General features: G+C 33.7%; 1 protein-coding gene across 1 annotated transcript in view; it reads right to left on the bottom strand.

Moving 5' to 3' along the window:
- Positions 1-17,286, bottom strand: part of DPYD (dihydropyrimidine dehydrogenase) — an 849,503-nt gene that overhangs the window by 204,431 nt on the left and 627,786 nt on the right. Inside the window, exon 20 of the mRNA XM_030868763.3 lies at positions 16,925-17,044. Coding sequence (XP_030724623.1) covers positions 16,925-17,044 — 120 coding nt within the window. The remainder of the gene's footprint in view (positions 1-16,924; positions 17,045-17,286) is intronic.

Here is a 17,286-nt window from a genome sequence, read left to right as displayed (position 1 = left end):
TGAAAAGATCAACAAAATTAATAACTTCCAAGTAGACTTATCAAGGAAATAAAAGGTAATGCTCAAATTACTAACAATAGGAATGAAAGAGGTTAATAATTATAGATTCTAAAACATTAAAGATAATAAACATTAAAAGAATTATAAATAAGTATATGTGTCCTCTTTCCTTCCAGTTTTATTGAGATATAATTGACATACAGCACTGTGTAAGTTTGTGTACAGCATAATGATTTGACTTACATACATCATGAAATGATTACTACAGTAACTTTAGTGAACATCCATCATCTCATATAGGTACAAAAAAAAAGAAAAAATATCTTTTTCTTTGTAATGAGAACTCAAGATTTACTCTCTTAACAGCTTTCATATATAACATACAGCAGTATAATTTGATTAATCACATTGTATATTACATTCCTAGTACTTATTTATCTTATAACTGGGAGTTTGTACCTTTTGACCACCTTCATCTAATTCCCCATCTCCTCACTCCCCACCTCTGGTAAAATCTGATCTCTTTCTCAGTGAGTTTGCTTCTTTGTTTTTGAAGTATAATTAATTTACAACATTATGTTCACTCCTGATACATACAAAAAAGTGATTCGATATTTCTATACATTAGAAAATGATCACCATGATAAGTCTAGTTGCCATCTGTAATCACACAAAGATATTACATTATTGACTATACTCCCCACACTGTACATTCCATACTCATGACTCACTTATTTTATAAATGAAAGTTTGTACTTGTTAATCTCCTTCACCTATTTCTCTCTTCCCCCATCCCCTCCCCTCTGGTAACCATCTGTTTTTTCTCTGTATCTATGAATCTGTTTCTCTTTTATTATGTTTGTTCATTTGTTTTTTTTTTTAGATTCTACATATAAGTGAAAACGTTATTTGTCTTTCTCTGTCTGACTTATTTCACTTAGCATAATACCCTCTAGGTCCAACCATGCTGTGGAAAATGGTATAATTTCATTTTTTATGGCTGAGTAATACTCCATATATATATACCACATCTTCTTTATCCATTCATCTATCGATGAGCAATTAGGTTGCTTCCAATCTTGGCTATTGTAAATTATGCTGCTATGAACATTGGGATGCATATATCTTTTTGAATTAGTGTTTCTGTTTTTTTCAGATAAACACCCAGAAGAAGAATTGCTGAATCATATGGTAGTTCTATTTTTAATTTTTCAGGAATCTTCATACTGTTTTCCATAATGGCTACACCAATTTACACTCCCACCGAAAGTACATGAGGGTTCTCTTTTCATCACATCCTTGCCAATATTTTCAATTTGTTGTCTTTTTTATAATAGCCATTCTGACACGTGTGAGGTGATATCTTACTATGGTTTTGATTTGCATTGCCCTGATGATTAGTGATGTTGAGCATCTTTTCATGTATCTATTGGTCACCTGTATGTCTTCTATAGAGAAATGTCTATTCAGCTCCTCTGCTCATTTTTAAATCAGGTTGTTTGTTTTCTTGATATTGAGTTGTATGAGTTCTTTGTATATATTTGCATATGAAACTCATCAGATATATCATTTGCAAATATCTTCTCCCATTCATTAGGCGGCCTTTTTGTTTGGTTGATAGTTTCCTCTGCTGTGCAAAAATTTTTTAGTTTGATGTTGTCCCATCTGTTTGTTTTTGCTTTTTTTGCCCTTGCCTGAGGAGACATATCCAAAAAAATATTTCTAAGACCAATGTCAAAAGTACTGCCTGTGTTGTCTTCTAGGAGTCTTATGGTTTCAGGCCTTACATTTAAGTTTTTAATCCATTTTGAGTTTATTTTTGTATGAGAAAGTAGTCCAGTTTGCTTCTTTTGCATGTGGCTGTCCGGTTTTCCCAACACCATTTATTGAAGAGAGTATCTTTTCCACATTGTATATTTTTGCCTCCTTTGTTGTAGATTAATTGACCATCTAAGTGTGGGTTCATTTCTGGGCTCTCTATTATGTTCCATTGGTCTATGTGTCTGTTTCTGCCCCAGTACCATATTGTTTTGATGACTATAGCTTTGAGTTTGAAGCCAGGCATCATGATACCTCCAGCTTTGTTCTTCCTTCCCAAGATTGATTTGGCTGTTTGGAATCTTTTGTGTTTCCACCAAATTATTTATTGTAGTTCTTTGAAAAATGCACTTGGTATTTTGATATAGATTGCATTGAATCTGTAGATTACCTTGGGTAGCATGGTCATCTTAACGATATTAATTCTTCCAGCTGATGAGCATGGTATATCCTTCCATTTTTTGTGTTGTCTTCAATGTCTTTCATCAGTGTCTTACAGTTTTCTGAGTACAGGTCTTTTACCTCTTAGTTAGATTTATTCCTAGGTATTTTATAGTATATGTCCTTTTTAAATTTCACTACTTCAAATAATAATTATCCTTAAGTTTTTCAAAAGGCTGTTTCAAGTTTTTAAAATTATCTACGTCAAGAGTGAAGCAAAAAAAAATCTCCGATTTAGGATAAGAAATTTGCACACCTGAATTTCCACCCACCTACTTTTGTTATTTCTCACAAATTATTCTTTGTTAAAATAATCTGGAATTTAGATCTAAGTTTTTCCTTTTAAAATTTTGTTAATATTTGTGGCTTCTTTTTCAGGATTAAGTTTTGACACAGGCATTTAATTTTGAAACAATTTCTGATAAATGTTTAGGCCTACATATATGGTTAACATTTTAAAAGCTTAACATTTATGCAATGTCCTCCTAACTCTTGGATTCATAATTTAATTCAATGGTTCTCATACTTTAGTGTGCATCAGAATCACCTGGAGGGCTTGTTAAAACAGACTGCTGGGCCCTACACTTCAAAATTTCTGATTTAGTAAGTCTTGGGGTTCTCCCTGAAAAATCTGTGCTTCTAATAAGTTCCCAGGTGATGCTTACTGCTGGTCCAGAAACCATAATTTGAAAACCCCTGTTGTAATTTATCACTCAGTTATTTAGTACATATATCTTCAATAATATTTTTAAAGAATGATATATTTTCTGAGTCCTTGTATATCTGAGAATTTTCGCACATTAATATCAACTTGGATGTTTGATTACCCTTTCTTCTAAAAATACATGCCACTGCATTTTCTTCTGCTATTTAGTGTTCTTGAGACCATATCTGTGGCTAGACTAATTTTATCCATATATTCTTGTAATTCAAAATATTTTGTAGAATGTGCTAGGTAAGTCTCTTTACAGATTCTTCTGGTAATCAGTGAATTCTTTCTAATTATTTTTTAATTTAGGAAAGTGTTTTAAAAGTTTAAAAATATATGCCTTTCATTATGAATTAACATATGGAAAGTGCCTATTAAAGAAACTAAAATTTAGAAAGTAAGCTTAGAATAGTGACTGGTATTTTTTCTTTAATTACCTGCTGCCCCACCCCCATTCTGCTACTTTTATCAAGAATTCCGTTTTTGGTTGTCTGTATGTCCATCACCTTCTCTTTCATGATATTGACTTCTCTGTCCTATTTGTCTACATTTTGGAGAGATTCCTAAGGCCACCCTTCACAACACTGATTTGAGTTTCCATGGTTTCAATTTTTCTCTGTCATAAAAGCAATGTGGATTTTATTTGTGCTATTGTATTTTGGCTTTTTTACTATTTTTTCCTTTTCTCAACTGTTTCCCTATACATTCTGCATCTTCTCATCTCAGTCCAGCATGAATTGCCCCTGTTTTTTCTGTCTGCATGGTTAGCCAAATCCCCTCTTCAGGACTAAAGGTATGTGCAGCATTGATGTTCACATTTCAAAGGCAAATTGGCAGAATCTAGCAGATCATGGGAGTCTGTGAGACTAAAGTGGGAAAGTTTTATTTTTTTCTCCTTGCCTTGATCTCTGACACTCTTTACAGATGGAATATATGTAAAACTACATAATTCCCTGTGAACAGATACTAGGACTCTTCGAGTCTCTAATTCTACTTGAAGATCTTAGCTTATGAGGATTAGAGCTCTTAAACATTAGGCATTGCCTCCAGCTACTCCTGGCCACCCCTCACAGAGAGAGAGAGAGATGAAGTTTTCATTCATTCTAGAATCTATCTTAGGGCACTGGAACAACAGCAATGCTGCTTGCCTTAAAGTAGGTATAAAAGTGCTGAAAGTGCTTCTTGGCTCTGTTTTAATCTATTCCTGGTTCAGAAAAACAAAAAAATCATCCAAAATATTCTCATAAAAACAGCTCTTTTGATACATCCAATCATATGCACATTCTCAGAAATACCTGGTCAGGAATACTATAGGAGTAGCAAAGATATATATATCTCTAAAGATATATCCCATCACCCCAAATTTAATACCTATATGTAAAGCTCACCAAATAGAAAGTTAGTAAAAATTGCTTGACAAGTGTGACATTTGGCTAAGAGTTAAGTCAACATTTTGCTGTTCCTTTGAATATTGGTCACTCTTTATTTGTTCATAAATGTTAGTGAGCATTTTGGAGAATCCTTCTGAGGGTCTACTCATTTAAAAATCTAAATTATTATTAGAAAGATCAATGACTAAACTGAACCATCAACGATATACTGGTTCACTTCATTCTCCTTAAAACAAACATCTCAAATTTTTATGCAAAGTTTTATACCTTGTAATGGTGACATTCCCCACATTAAAATACCCCCGCCAACCCTGTGCCAAATGGGGACTGAAGATCACAGGTGTCAGAATACTCTGAGATTCTTGTTGAGAAAAGTATGTATTCCTGGCCTCACTTCAGATCTACTGAATTAGATGCTCTCTCGGCCCAGGAAGTGGCATATTTAACAAGCTCCTTGGGTGACTACTATCACACTAAACACTTTGGTGATCCCTGCTATATTATAAACCTATACAAAAATGGTGAAACTAAAGAAAAGTCTTTGGGGAACAATTTAGAATAATGGATAAGGAACAAACATGCAAATACACACACGCACATGCACACACACACACACACACACATTATTTCTACCAAAAAGTTACCATACCCCCATCAAGTATAAACTTGCTATTAAAATAAGGATTTAGGGAGCTAGAAGGGCCAAGGCAAAAAGATATTTCCGCTACTGAAACTATTACTGTTAGCCCAATTCTTTTCTATTATGTTTTATTTTACACTATTTCAGACAGAAATTTATAATTCCATTTTAACATTGGGCTAAAGTAAAAGACCAAATGTTTGGAGCTAGTGAATAAAAATCCAGCACAGAAATAATTTGATCCATTAAACCTTTGGCATCTGCCTTGAAAAGTACATATGTTTCTTTGTGTTATTTCTCAGTATATTAATATGAGAAATGCATGAAGCACAGAGGTTAACAGGAATCCTGAGAGGTTTACTAGGCCACTTACAGTATAATTGTGACCTGTCATTACTGTGATATTTTTTAAACAGTGATTAATCTTAGTGGCATATTTATAGATTATTTTCAGTCTAATTTTTTTGTTGTTGTTAAAGAAATACAAAAGTGGGTCTCTGTGTATTTTCATCCTATAATAACAAAATAACAAAAGCATAATAGAGTAAATTAATACAGAATGAGCTGGGGTAGGAAAGTTGCTATAACATAGTGGTTAAATTCATAATATCAAGAGCCAGACAGCATGAATCCCAATATACATAGATATCAGCTGTGTGATATTACAGAATTTACTTGACCTTTCTGTGCCTCAGTTTCTTTTTCAGTAAAACAGGTCACTAACTGAGACCACCTGACCAGGTTATAATGATTAAATGACATCACACATGAAAAGTTCTTATAGAATTTCTTATAATTTCTTCTTAGAATTTCTTAGTTACAAAAAGCTCACCAGCAAGTCAAGGTGGATGGCAGAGATTAAGAGACAGTCTGATCTCCAAAACCTTCTGAATTGTACACAGCTGAAAATTAAGAATCAAAAGGTGTTTCTTGCAGGTCTAAAATGTGCTTCTAACTTTCCTACATTTTGGTGGCGATAACAAAGAAACAGCAATGGTTCCTGCTTTTAAGAAGCTTATAATCTAAATAGGTCAATCATTAAACAGATGTGCTAAATGAACAAAGATGTCCAAGAAATATTCCTTGGACTCTTGACTACGTCTATATACTTTTTTTCAAATTAATTTGCAATGATTAAAATTTCTCATGCCATATGATACCCAATGTATGCTAAGAGGGTTTCACCTTCTTCTTATTTTAATTATATTTTATCTTCTTTTGTTTTAAACCAGGGAAAGTGAGAAATAGTGTAGTTTACTATTTCCCTTTCAGAAAGGGCTTAGCATAGGTTTTATGGCCCAATATATTCCCCACCTCACTACTTTCAAAATGTCCTTTTCACTCTCCCCACTTAATGAAAAACTAACATCTCTGAATTACTTAATACTGCTTTTTGCAAGCTCAGTTGAAATTATAAAGGAGACAATACTGCTCCTGCGGAAAAAGATGGATCTGTCCAAAAAGAAGGTATGACAGTTGCAGAAATACGTGGTCATTTGTAACTGACTGAAGATTACAAAGAAGGAATTAAGAAGGACCCCAAAGTTTGTTCTCAGTATCACAGTTGGACCAAGCCCTCATTCAGTTTATCTAAGCCAGTAACAAATAAGGTTATTTATGGCTATACTGATGTCAGTTTCATTTCAATTGCATGCTGCATGCTTACATTTTAAGAAAAATGCCTGAATGCTTCCTGTCTTTTTTTTTGTTGTTGTTGTTTTTCTTTGGAATAAATTCAAGAATTTTCCCCTAATTCATCTATTTGACTCAATTTTCCCATTTGGAGATAAAGTGATACAGATAATAAGGGACATGATTTTGACAATGTTCACAGACTGTCAAATCGTAGAATAAATTTTAGATTACTAAGTGACATCTGTAGCCTATTAGAATTTAATGAGTATACCATAGTTATACCATTTAGACTTATTGTGGCAGATTTTGGATGAAGACATTGATAAAAATGCCTAGCAGTTCATCTTTGGAGACAGATCTTAGCTTGAAACCAAACTATGACATGTCCTGGCTCAACTCCAGATGGCTCAACTCCATCTGGAGTTTGAGTCTTTAAGTCTGTAAAATGGGCCCAGTAATGTCCACCTCATAGGGCTATTTAAATAAGAATGCACTTAGAGTGTTCAATACAGTGCTGGGCACACAAAGATCATATTATTAAAAAGGCCTGGATATTCTACACAGCTGCTACTCATTTTTTGAATTGCCAGGGCTGAGGAGTGCAGAAAGGCTGATCAATTTTGCTAGTAACACAAGTGACTAGCAGCATAAATGTTCCAATACCACCATTAGCACATGTTAACTTATATACTGAAATTTATTAACCCATACAAGGAAATTTTCGCAGAATTGCTGGTGCTACTTTAAGAGACATGGTCGAGTTTACATAAAAAGTAATAAAACCAAGGTACTGTTTTTTTGTCATAAAGTTGTGCGAAGATTAGATGAAATAAGCTAGCACTCTTGTCCTAAAAGTATGTATACTCAGTGATGTACTTCATATGGCAGTATGTATCCCATGGGTAAATTGATTTTAAGGGAATCACTTTCTAGATCCCATATTTCCATATGTATTATTTCTTAATTTATATTGCCTGAGAAACAGTACAGTCAAGAGATCATGCTGGCTCTTCTGTTCCCAACTCCCGTGTCTCAACGTTCCTTTCCACCTTAGAAAAAAAGCATATTTCTCAGTGATCTCAAATACTGCAATGGTATATTGCCCTGTGGTATAAAGATTCTAGGGTACCAAATGGAATGATAATTCAAAATATTGGCGTTGGTCTATGATTGAGTAAAAACTATTTTTGCAAGTCAGATGACTTCTAAGTTATTGCTTCAGAAAAACTGAAAGAGAAACTCATCAAATTGTTTAAGTATTTTTGGTTAAGATCAATAAGTAACGTTTAGCTTATAACATGAAAGGTGTCCAAAGATTTGAGTAAAATGACTATGATATTATAAAACTCTTTCCACTCTAAAATTAAAATTATTTAGATGAACAAGGACTTTCAATGTTCACATCTAAAAATAAAAGCAGGATAGAATGATGCTGAACCTGGGCATTTTTAGGAATAACATGCATCAATGGATACATGATCAGAATTTTTTTTAAAGCCATCATTAAGAAATGCATTTCCAATAAAATTAGTTTCATGTTGAAAAATAATCAAAACTTATAATACATTTATATTATTATGATAAAGTATACATTTTAAAGTCTAACAATATGAAAGAAAAAACATTTATCATTTAAAGTCTTAACCCAGAAATTTAAAAAATATAAATGTCCAGTTATAGACATATATTTTGTTAAAGACAAATTCCATAGAGCGGCTTATAAAAGAAGTTCAAGCTTAAAAAATAGGAAAACAGAATAAAATCTGGTGAGAAGTTCAATTAAAAATATTAGTTCAAGGGGAAAAAAATCTATGTAAAACTTTCAACTATTATTTAGAGCTTGTTTATGTACTTTTAAATAAGATGATGTGTATAAAGTCACTGCTTTTTAGACTCTATTAGGTTTATTTACAAGAATGATGTAGCAATTTCATTTTAAGAATGAATATTTGCAGAACTCGGGAAATTCTGTCTTTTGCTATCAAGTAAACTTATAGCCAAAATTTGTAAAGGTCAACCTAAAATGAGTGAAGGGTACATGGTATATAATTTTTTAAATGTGGGGTATTTGTGAGCATAAAAATTTGAAGACCACAGACATAATATGTATAGAATCCTTAGTATACTTTCTGCACCAAACTGAATCAAAGTGCTGGACTTTTTGCAAAAGCATAGCAAAGAGGATAAGCTGGCCTGACCAGATTCCTTTGGCTCCTCTATTCCAATCCTAACTCTTCCTGTACCATCACTCCTGTATCATCTTGGCAGTCTGTACCTTTAATGCATCAGATACCGCATGGGTCTCTCAAAGGTTTACCATCCTCTACACTTAAGGACCTCTTGGAACTTATCAGGTATTCACATGATACAAAATTGTCTGGGCTGCACACCAGGACACTCCTCCATCCAAGAAGGCTGTAGGCAGCTTCCATGATTGATTAGCATTATGGCAAACAGGCTATAAACATGACTTTGGAAGACTCTCAGTGCATAGTGTAATCATGCAAACAGCAGGGATACTGTACACTGAAATAGCTTATCTCTGCAACATTGGTTATCTCCTTCCTTTTACTGCTAAAAGGATACCATTGTATGGGGATGACAGGAAAGAAGTAAGTGAAGAGAGAACAGAAGGCTACCAATACTGTTGTCTTCTATATTTTAAGAGTCTGAGAAAGTAACTTAGGTTCATTGATATTTAAGTGCTTGTCCTGGGAGAAAACTGTTATTATTCAGTATGTTAGTATCTGCACAAAGTCAAAAAGGAAAACATAATATTTCACAGTCGTGAGCTTAATTTTACCCTTGTCTACCTCTGACGCCTTCAAAGGATTACTAATATCCATAAATCGTCTTTAGTGGCACTCAGAATGTATTCTCTTCGCATAAACAATGGTTTGCAATCAACATTTAATCTGGAATGGGGTGACATATTCTTTCTATTCTGAAACATCAAATATTGTGTTCTATACTTTTTCTACGAATTAATTCTGACCTTATTAACTACAATTTGTTTCAGATACTTAACTGTGGGCAGATATTCTGCATTTATTTATAGAATACCATGCTTCTCTAATTTTACCTTGGCTTAAAGCCTTTTAAGTTATTTGAGAAGTAAGTTATTCAAACCAAAATGCTCACTGACACTAACTGTACTTCATCTACTGTTCAATGCATATTTTCAGGCCCTCCCATACTTATGTATCAGAAATTCAAGAGGAAGGCTCCAGCAATCTGTATTCTAATAAGTCCTCCACGTACTGGTACACATTAAAGTTTGAGAACCACTGATCTCCTGGAGTCTCACCTCACCAGCAGGACTTCCATAAGTAAAAACTGGCTACAGTTTAGAAGTTAAATAGAAATATTTCCTTTATCAACATACATGAATCCTGATACATAAAGGAATCATATATACAAATCTTAAGTCCAACAATTAAGGGTTAATCTATTTTCTATTATGTGATCAGGCATTTGCTTCTAGAGGGTTTCAAGATCTTTAACTACTGAGAACCAATGACATTTTGATAGTTCTCTAGATGTTAGGAATAAATGTGTTAGCTTTATAGTCAGAGTTTGCTGGAGAGTTTGGACCAACGCTTACGGATTTAGGCCAATGAATGGATAAAGATGTGAAGAATCTCATTCTAATCATGCCCTCCTTTCCTAATTTCCCTTTTCACTGTTTGGTCTCCTCCTTTTCCTTAGGGAGCCGAGTGATTGATAGCCTAATCCAATGACTATTACAGCTGCCTCAACTAGGACTCTTTTCCTTATCATTAGCAGTTAGCCTATGGTTAAATTCACAGCTCACTGCTTGGTACAGCCCCTGAGATTTAAGGGTCTGGCCTTTAGAAAATATTTAACATAAAACTGAAATCTTGACATACTGAGAACTCAGTTCTCTGCAAGGTTTCTTTAATTAATCCAATGACTGTACCATTGTTCTGTATGAGATTGTGACATGGTGAACTGTTTCTGAAGCTTACAGAGATGTGTAGCTCTAAATTAAACAGTCACTGACATGTACCTACACTGATTTTTAGTACAGTAGATATGCATGAATCTGTGAATATTTAAATTCAAGCTCAAACAGTGACAAAATACTCTCTAGTTTTACTTTCATAATAGAACATTTTTGATTAATTTCAAGCTTGAAATCATTCTTTACGAAAACACACACACACACACACACACAAGAAAGAAATTTAATAATTCATTACCACTGCTGCAAAGGTAAGTTTTCTTAATATGCTTGTTGGTGTCCTTTAGTTTACAAAGTCTATCAAATATTTTCTTAGGAGCTGGTAACAGACATTAATTTATTTTCCTAATTTTGAACACAGAAAACATATATACTATCCAGATACCCAAGAACTTTTTGGCTCTTAAACATTATTCGATTTTATCATTTATCTGCAGTTATTTTAAAATACCTAAGGAAAGAATATAGACCTTGATCTATGCTTTAAACCTTTGCCCTTGCTCCAGTCTGTCGATGAGCTGTAAGCGTCTATGAATATGGCAGCTGAGTCCCAGATGAAAAATTATGCATCTCATAAACTGCTATTCTGCTGAAATGTCAAGCCAAGGCAAGGCTGTACCTCAAACTCAGCACTTGGCATTTTCCTTCTGTCTGCTTTGTTGCCGTGAAGCAAACATGAACAGTGAGGATTTGTGTAGGGCAGGTAGCAGGCGAGCTCACTGTCAAAAATCTATTATTAGGGCTCTGATCTCCTGCATAGACCAACGACGGCCAAACAGTAAGAAACTCAGGCTTCGGGAAAAGCAATATAATGCAAAAGGGGATTCTTTGTCAATCTGTACGTGAATATACTCAAATAAGCATGATTTAAATGAGAATAGTCCTAATGGTGAGCTTCTCTCAACTAAACTGATAATTTATAATGAAAATTGTAATTCAACATCTTTATTTGATATGCCTACTTTTCACTATTCTGCAAATATAGTACATATATTTATATAACAAGTTCTTTAAGAATTTGATCAGTTAAACTTGTGATAGTCTAAGAATGTTTTTACATATGTGAATAATAGACTAGAATTTTTTCCATTATGTTGGTACATATAAAAAAAGAAAATAGATAAGTGAGTATAAAATGGAAGGCTCTCCTTTTCATTATTCTTTTTGGCATGATTTATTACTGCTTTTTTATTCGTTTAAATATTGTCTTTATCAGGTTACTTTAGATAGTTCAGTATTAAAATCTAAGCTCTTATTGATAAAGATGGTTACAATAGATAGCTGAAATTTTATGACGGATAGTAGGTGTGTTTTTCTGAAAGGATTATATGCATCAGTAATCATGTGATTGACACATAAAAAAATCCAGCCCATTAAAAACTACTTCCTATAAAAAATATCAGTACTGCAGTTTATGATATAATTGTAACGTATAGTATAAGAACTTCAAGCAATCTTACTAAAATTTTCAGTTGCTTGCATGTGTGAAAATAGTTATTCAAAACAAAACGTAACGGAAACTTCTGAGTCTCCAATCTAGTATATGTTTTGTCATCTTCTCCATTTTACACAATAGTCACTAATAAATACAACAAAAGAAGTTTAAGTTTATGCTTAGAGTGGGTTACATTGGATTTGTGTTTATGTAGTGCCCAGTAGCTGAGTGCATGCTGCTAAGTCCCGGCAACTCTTGAGTAACTATTTTAAAGACAAACATAAAATATGCAGTGTGGAGACAATGCTTAAATTCTTTTTTAAGCTACTATTGATACATTATTGATACATCGATTCCCTCAGGTTTTCTGAACTATACACTTTGTACTCATTTCTAGCCCTACATTGTCACAGAGTTACAAATTACTAGCAAATTTCTAACTTGCACCTTCTTTTATTGGTAATTCCCATGTTGATTTTACAAAGAAAACACCTTTAGGCTTGTAACTATAAGAGCTCAGTTAGTGTGCACTGTCCAATAGCCCACATAGCTAGATATCAAATCATATATCATTCATTTGTAGAATGTAAGAACATTTATGGAGTATACCATTATCATTTGTTGAGAAATACACCATCATTTCTTAACCTCTGTAATATCCTTCACGTGATTAGTAAAATATGGGTTCCTGAAACAGAGATCAAATCTTGAAGGCCGTCTTTGATGAATTATTCAGAAATCAGTATAAAGTTCATAAGTATTAGTAGTGAATAATAATAGTGTTCTACTGTTTTAACTAAGTTGATACAGAATCAATAATTTCAAACATCTAAAATTTGAAATTGAGGACAAGAATTTCCCTTTTTTGATAAAATAAAACAAATTTAGCAAATAAAATAATTTAAAATGAGTTAATTTTTCAACCTTGTAGAAAGTAAATTGTACTGAGCCTAAAGAATCTATCATCATCTCAAAGTGCCTTCTGCAGAGAAATTTCAGAACTTTTCCCTATATGTGGGTGTGCGTGTATGCGTTTTCATGTAAAACAAACGAAATATGTGCGGGACAACGGAATAACAACAAACCTAAGGAATATGCCCATCCCCCATTAATAAAAAGAACCTTTTAAAACACGATAAGGAACAATAACAAAAACTCCTTTAAATGAGTTTACCCCATTGCTTGATTACTATTTCTCCCGATGCAGCTATAAATGAATAAAAGTTATCCTTGTGAAGTCAGTTGCAAGAAAGACATATCTTTAGTTATGCCATGCAGGACTCATTTTTAACCATCTCTAAAAGAATCTTATCTACAGGGAGGACTTCATGTGAAAATGTTCCACCACAGCTGGATAACACCATTTATACAGGTGATAGTAATCACAGAGTTAGGGGCAAGCTTAAGATACCATTATTATTTGTGGACAAGGTCAAGAAAAGGGTCAAAATTTGAAACTAAATCAAGAAAAAAAATAACCAAACTGAAACTAGGTAAAATAATGAGTAATTCACTTGAGGATAGAGTTTAAAAATAACGTTCCTGATGAGATTAGTGTTCCTTCTAACCAAATAAATAAAGCCAAGGAATTTTCTCCCCTCCCCCTCAAAAAAACAATAATTTATTCAACTGTGTAGTGATACATGAACTAATTGCTGTTTGATGTTAAAAAGTGTTCTGCATGGATTCTAGAAAAAAAGAAAGTTAGGTGGTAACGACTTATAGTATTATGTTTCTACTGTCCATAGAAAGGTAGAGAATATTGATTCTTTAGAGGCAATGATTTAGACAGAAGTACTTGTATAGTGGAGAGCTTAATTAGTCATCCTAGTTTCATGAAAATATTCCTTATGAATACAGAACAAGCTTTCTTTTGATACTGTTCTCACTATGAAATCACCTTTAATAGACTCCTACTGTTATCACAAATCTTGCCAGGTATTTTTCCTACAATTAAAATTTAGGTTTATAAGTCATTTTACTATGAATTTGATTCCTGTGTTTGACCATCTTCCCCACTCCAATAACCTACAGATGAGTTGGAAAATGCAGTTTCTAAAATAACAAAGCTGAGGATGAGACCTTGGAATGAAGTCCTAACTCTCCCTCTTGATATAAATTTTAAACTTCAACAAGTAGAAGTTGCCTCACTTAATGACTTCTACAGGCATAATGACATCTTTTATTTAACAAAGAGACCTCCCTCTAAATCAGCAGCTTTCTGACATTTTTGAAGTTAACCACAATAAAAAATTCATTTTACATCATGACCTAGCATAGAAATATACATATGTGCGCATTACATGTATAACTAAAAAAAGACGTTTGACCAGTGTTTATCCCTACTGTGTGCAAAGCATTCTGACAGTTTTTTCTGTTCTATTTCATTAAAAAAAAAAATTTGTTCAGAGTTCATTAAGCTTGATTCCATAGTACACTCATGAGTTGGGAACCAAAGTTTGAGAAACATTGCTTTAGAATACTCTAGAATCCAGACTGATCATATTTGAAATAATTAAACTGACATTCCTTAGCTGAGGTTCTGTTTTTGACGCTAGTCACTGCACCCTACTAGCTAATATGTTTTAAAAGAAGGACATTACTGAAATGTGACCATTGTTCTATAGCATGTGCTCTACTCTAGTTCCTCACCATTTCCCCATTGACACAAAACAAAATATTCATTTCAAATAGCAGGGATCTTATTCGGAGAAAAAAAAAAAAAAGACTGATAGAGAGCTAGAAAGTTTTGAAAGAGAAAAATAGCCTTCCCTGGTAATGAAAAGTACGTACTGTATTTCAGGTGGCTATCGAAAACTGAACTCTTTGTAGCTTTCACTTAAAAAAAAAAAAATCTATGATTCAAGCAGCTCTTCCAAAAGTAGATATTCCAGTGTTCTGAGAGAACACTTGGGTAAGTATTAGCACTGTGCTGTGGGAATTTTTTTTTAAATTTTGTAAAAATACCTGGCATATTTTGTGTAGCTTTCTATATTGAAGCAGCATAATTCATAAAACTAGGAATGGTATTTAGCCATTTTGATATTTTCATCAGTCCTAAAATTTGAAGCCATTATTATTTAACACATTTTGTTAGGGTAGTTTTTGCTATAACTCATTCTGAAGGTACTTGGTTATAGAACTTACTTCTGTCCTAAAATATATTATCATTGCCTGTTTAAACTGCTTTTCAGATTATATTACCTTTAAATTAAAGCAAACATTGCTTAAAAGGAAAAAAAACTATTAATTTTGTCAATATGGAGAGAGTCTATTTTCAAAACAAATTGTTTATAATGTGAAGGGACTTATTATAGAACCTATCAGAAATGAGGTACAAACCCTTAAAAATGTTAGGGACATTTTGTTGTTTAAAATGAAAGTTCTACCCAGGCTTGGTTGAGTTTATAACCCAAGTGAATATTTATAGATGAATTTATAAATCTTAGAAATAGAGTTTTATGGAAATGTTAACGGGCCCTGAGGTACAGCTAAACTTGTTTGCAGATACTGCTATAATTTCCAGTGTGTGTATGCTTAAAAGACTGCAACACAAAAGACTTTTTCTAATGCTGTAATTCCGTCAGTTTATTAGACTGAGTTATAGTATGGGAGAATATTCAGAAACTGCAGCTTAAATGAGAAAACGCGAATGGTGTTACTTATATAAAATACTACTGCAATAGTTCTTTTATTAATTTTTAATGTTCAGCACCCTCTGTGACCTCCTTTATTCTCTTGCTGTCAACATGGCAGGCTGGAAAAATTGAAATGGGCTGACAGAAAACATAGTGCACGTTACAGCCCAACTCTGGAATCTCTCGACTCTCTTTCTGAGACACATGCTAACTTGCTCCATGTTATTCTGCATTACAATAATATTTAAGGCCCTGTTTGATAGCTCCTGATAAAAGGGAGTTCTGTCTGGACCCTGAGCAGGTGCTCCTCTACAGCCTTCCTCTTTCTGACATTGTGGGAATGGCATTCAATTAAAAGCAGAATATACTTTTTTTTTTTTTTTTAATCATGGCTTATAGGCACACTTCACGCTCTCAAAACATAATACCTCAGCATGGAGAGAGCTTTATTTGTGTCTATGCAGCCTCTTCCAAAAGCACATTTTGGTCTGATTCAGCAATGCTTTTCTTGAACAGTGGGACACTGCTATGTTATGTATATTTACCACTGTCTCTATCACCAGGGAGACTAATCCCCATACCAGTACAGTCAAGAACCTCACAGCATTGTCTTTGCAAGACCAAGTTCATGCTGTCACAGCAACAGAGTGCACAGGGCAAAAGATACTGAACAGGACTTTGGGATTAAAACTTCTCTTTCTGTTTCAAATGCAAGCGTTCTATGATGAGAGAAAGTGTGCAAAGGTATGAGGTCTGCAAATATCTTGTCAGCTGAAGCTATAAACATAATGTTTTAATGATTTATTTCACAGTTGTGAAGGTAAGATTTTTGAAGAAGGTAGATTTCAAACTTCTAGGAAGACTGGAAACTAGCCCAGACTATGAAAAAATATATTAAAATCAGGGTGCTTATATTCTTCTTTTAGAAGGCCTTGTTATTAGCCTTTACTAATTAATGATGAGACAATTGTGACAATGAGAAATTCTGAGTAATGCACAGACTGCAAGAGAATAGAATTTGTATGAAATCCTATCTTGGTATACTCTCTTCTTGTGCTATCAGTCACTTGATCAATCTGTCCCATCTGTCATAACTATTAGGAGTTTTGACCAGCAGTGAGTTATACGAATTTGGGATCATAAAAGGCACAGTATTCTTGCTTGTAACATGATCTCTTGATTTTTCACCAACCTCCAAGGAAGCAAAAATGCAAGGAGCGGGTAACACCTACCGGACACGCCTCCGTACGTAGTCCGTTTCCCAGTGCCCACTGCTGGCCAGGGTGTGCCATCGGCTTTTAATCCCATGAGACCTGAGACGGTGTTGGTGGCTGTAACACCGTCTGCGCCACCTATGAAAAACACAACATTTTTCTGCAGTTCTTAAAGGGACGATTGCTAAAGCCCATTCAAACCCACACAACCCAGAAAAATGCACACTCTACTTTCTCTTGAGAACATTTCCTCCCCTCAAATATATTCACTAATTTCATTCCTACAATTATACTGAAAATGCTAGACATAAAAATTTTTAATTAGCACCACTTTATTTTTCCAATTATTATACAGATTTGTGGATGCCAAATGTTTTGTA

Source organism: Globicephala melas, chromosome 1 (genome assembly GCF_963455315.2).
Source record: "Globicephala melas chromosome 1, mGloMel1.2, whole genome shotgun sequence".
Lineage (NCBI taxonomy): Eukaryota > Metazoa > Chordata > Mammalia > Artiodactyla > Delphinidae > Globicephala > Globicephala melas.
Note: the sequence above shows the minus strand (reverse complement) of the source record. Positions and strands in the feature narration are given on the sequence as shown.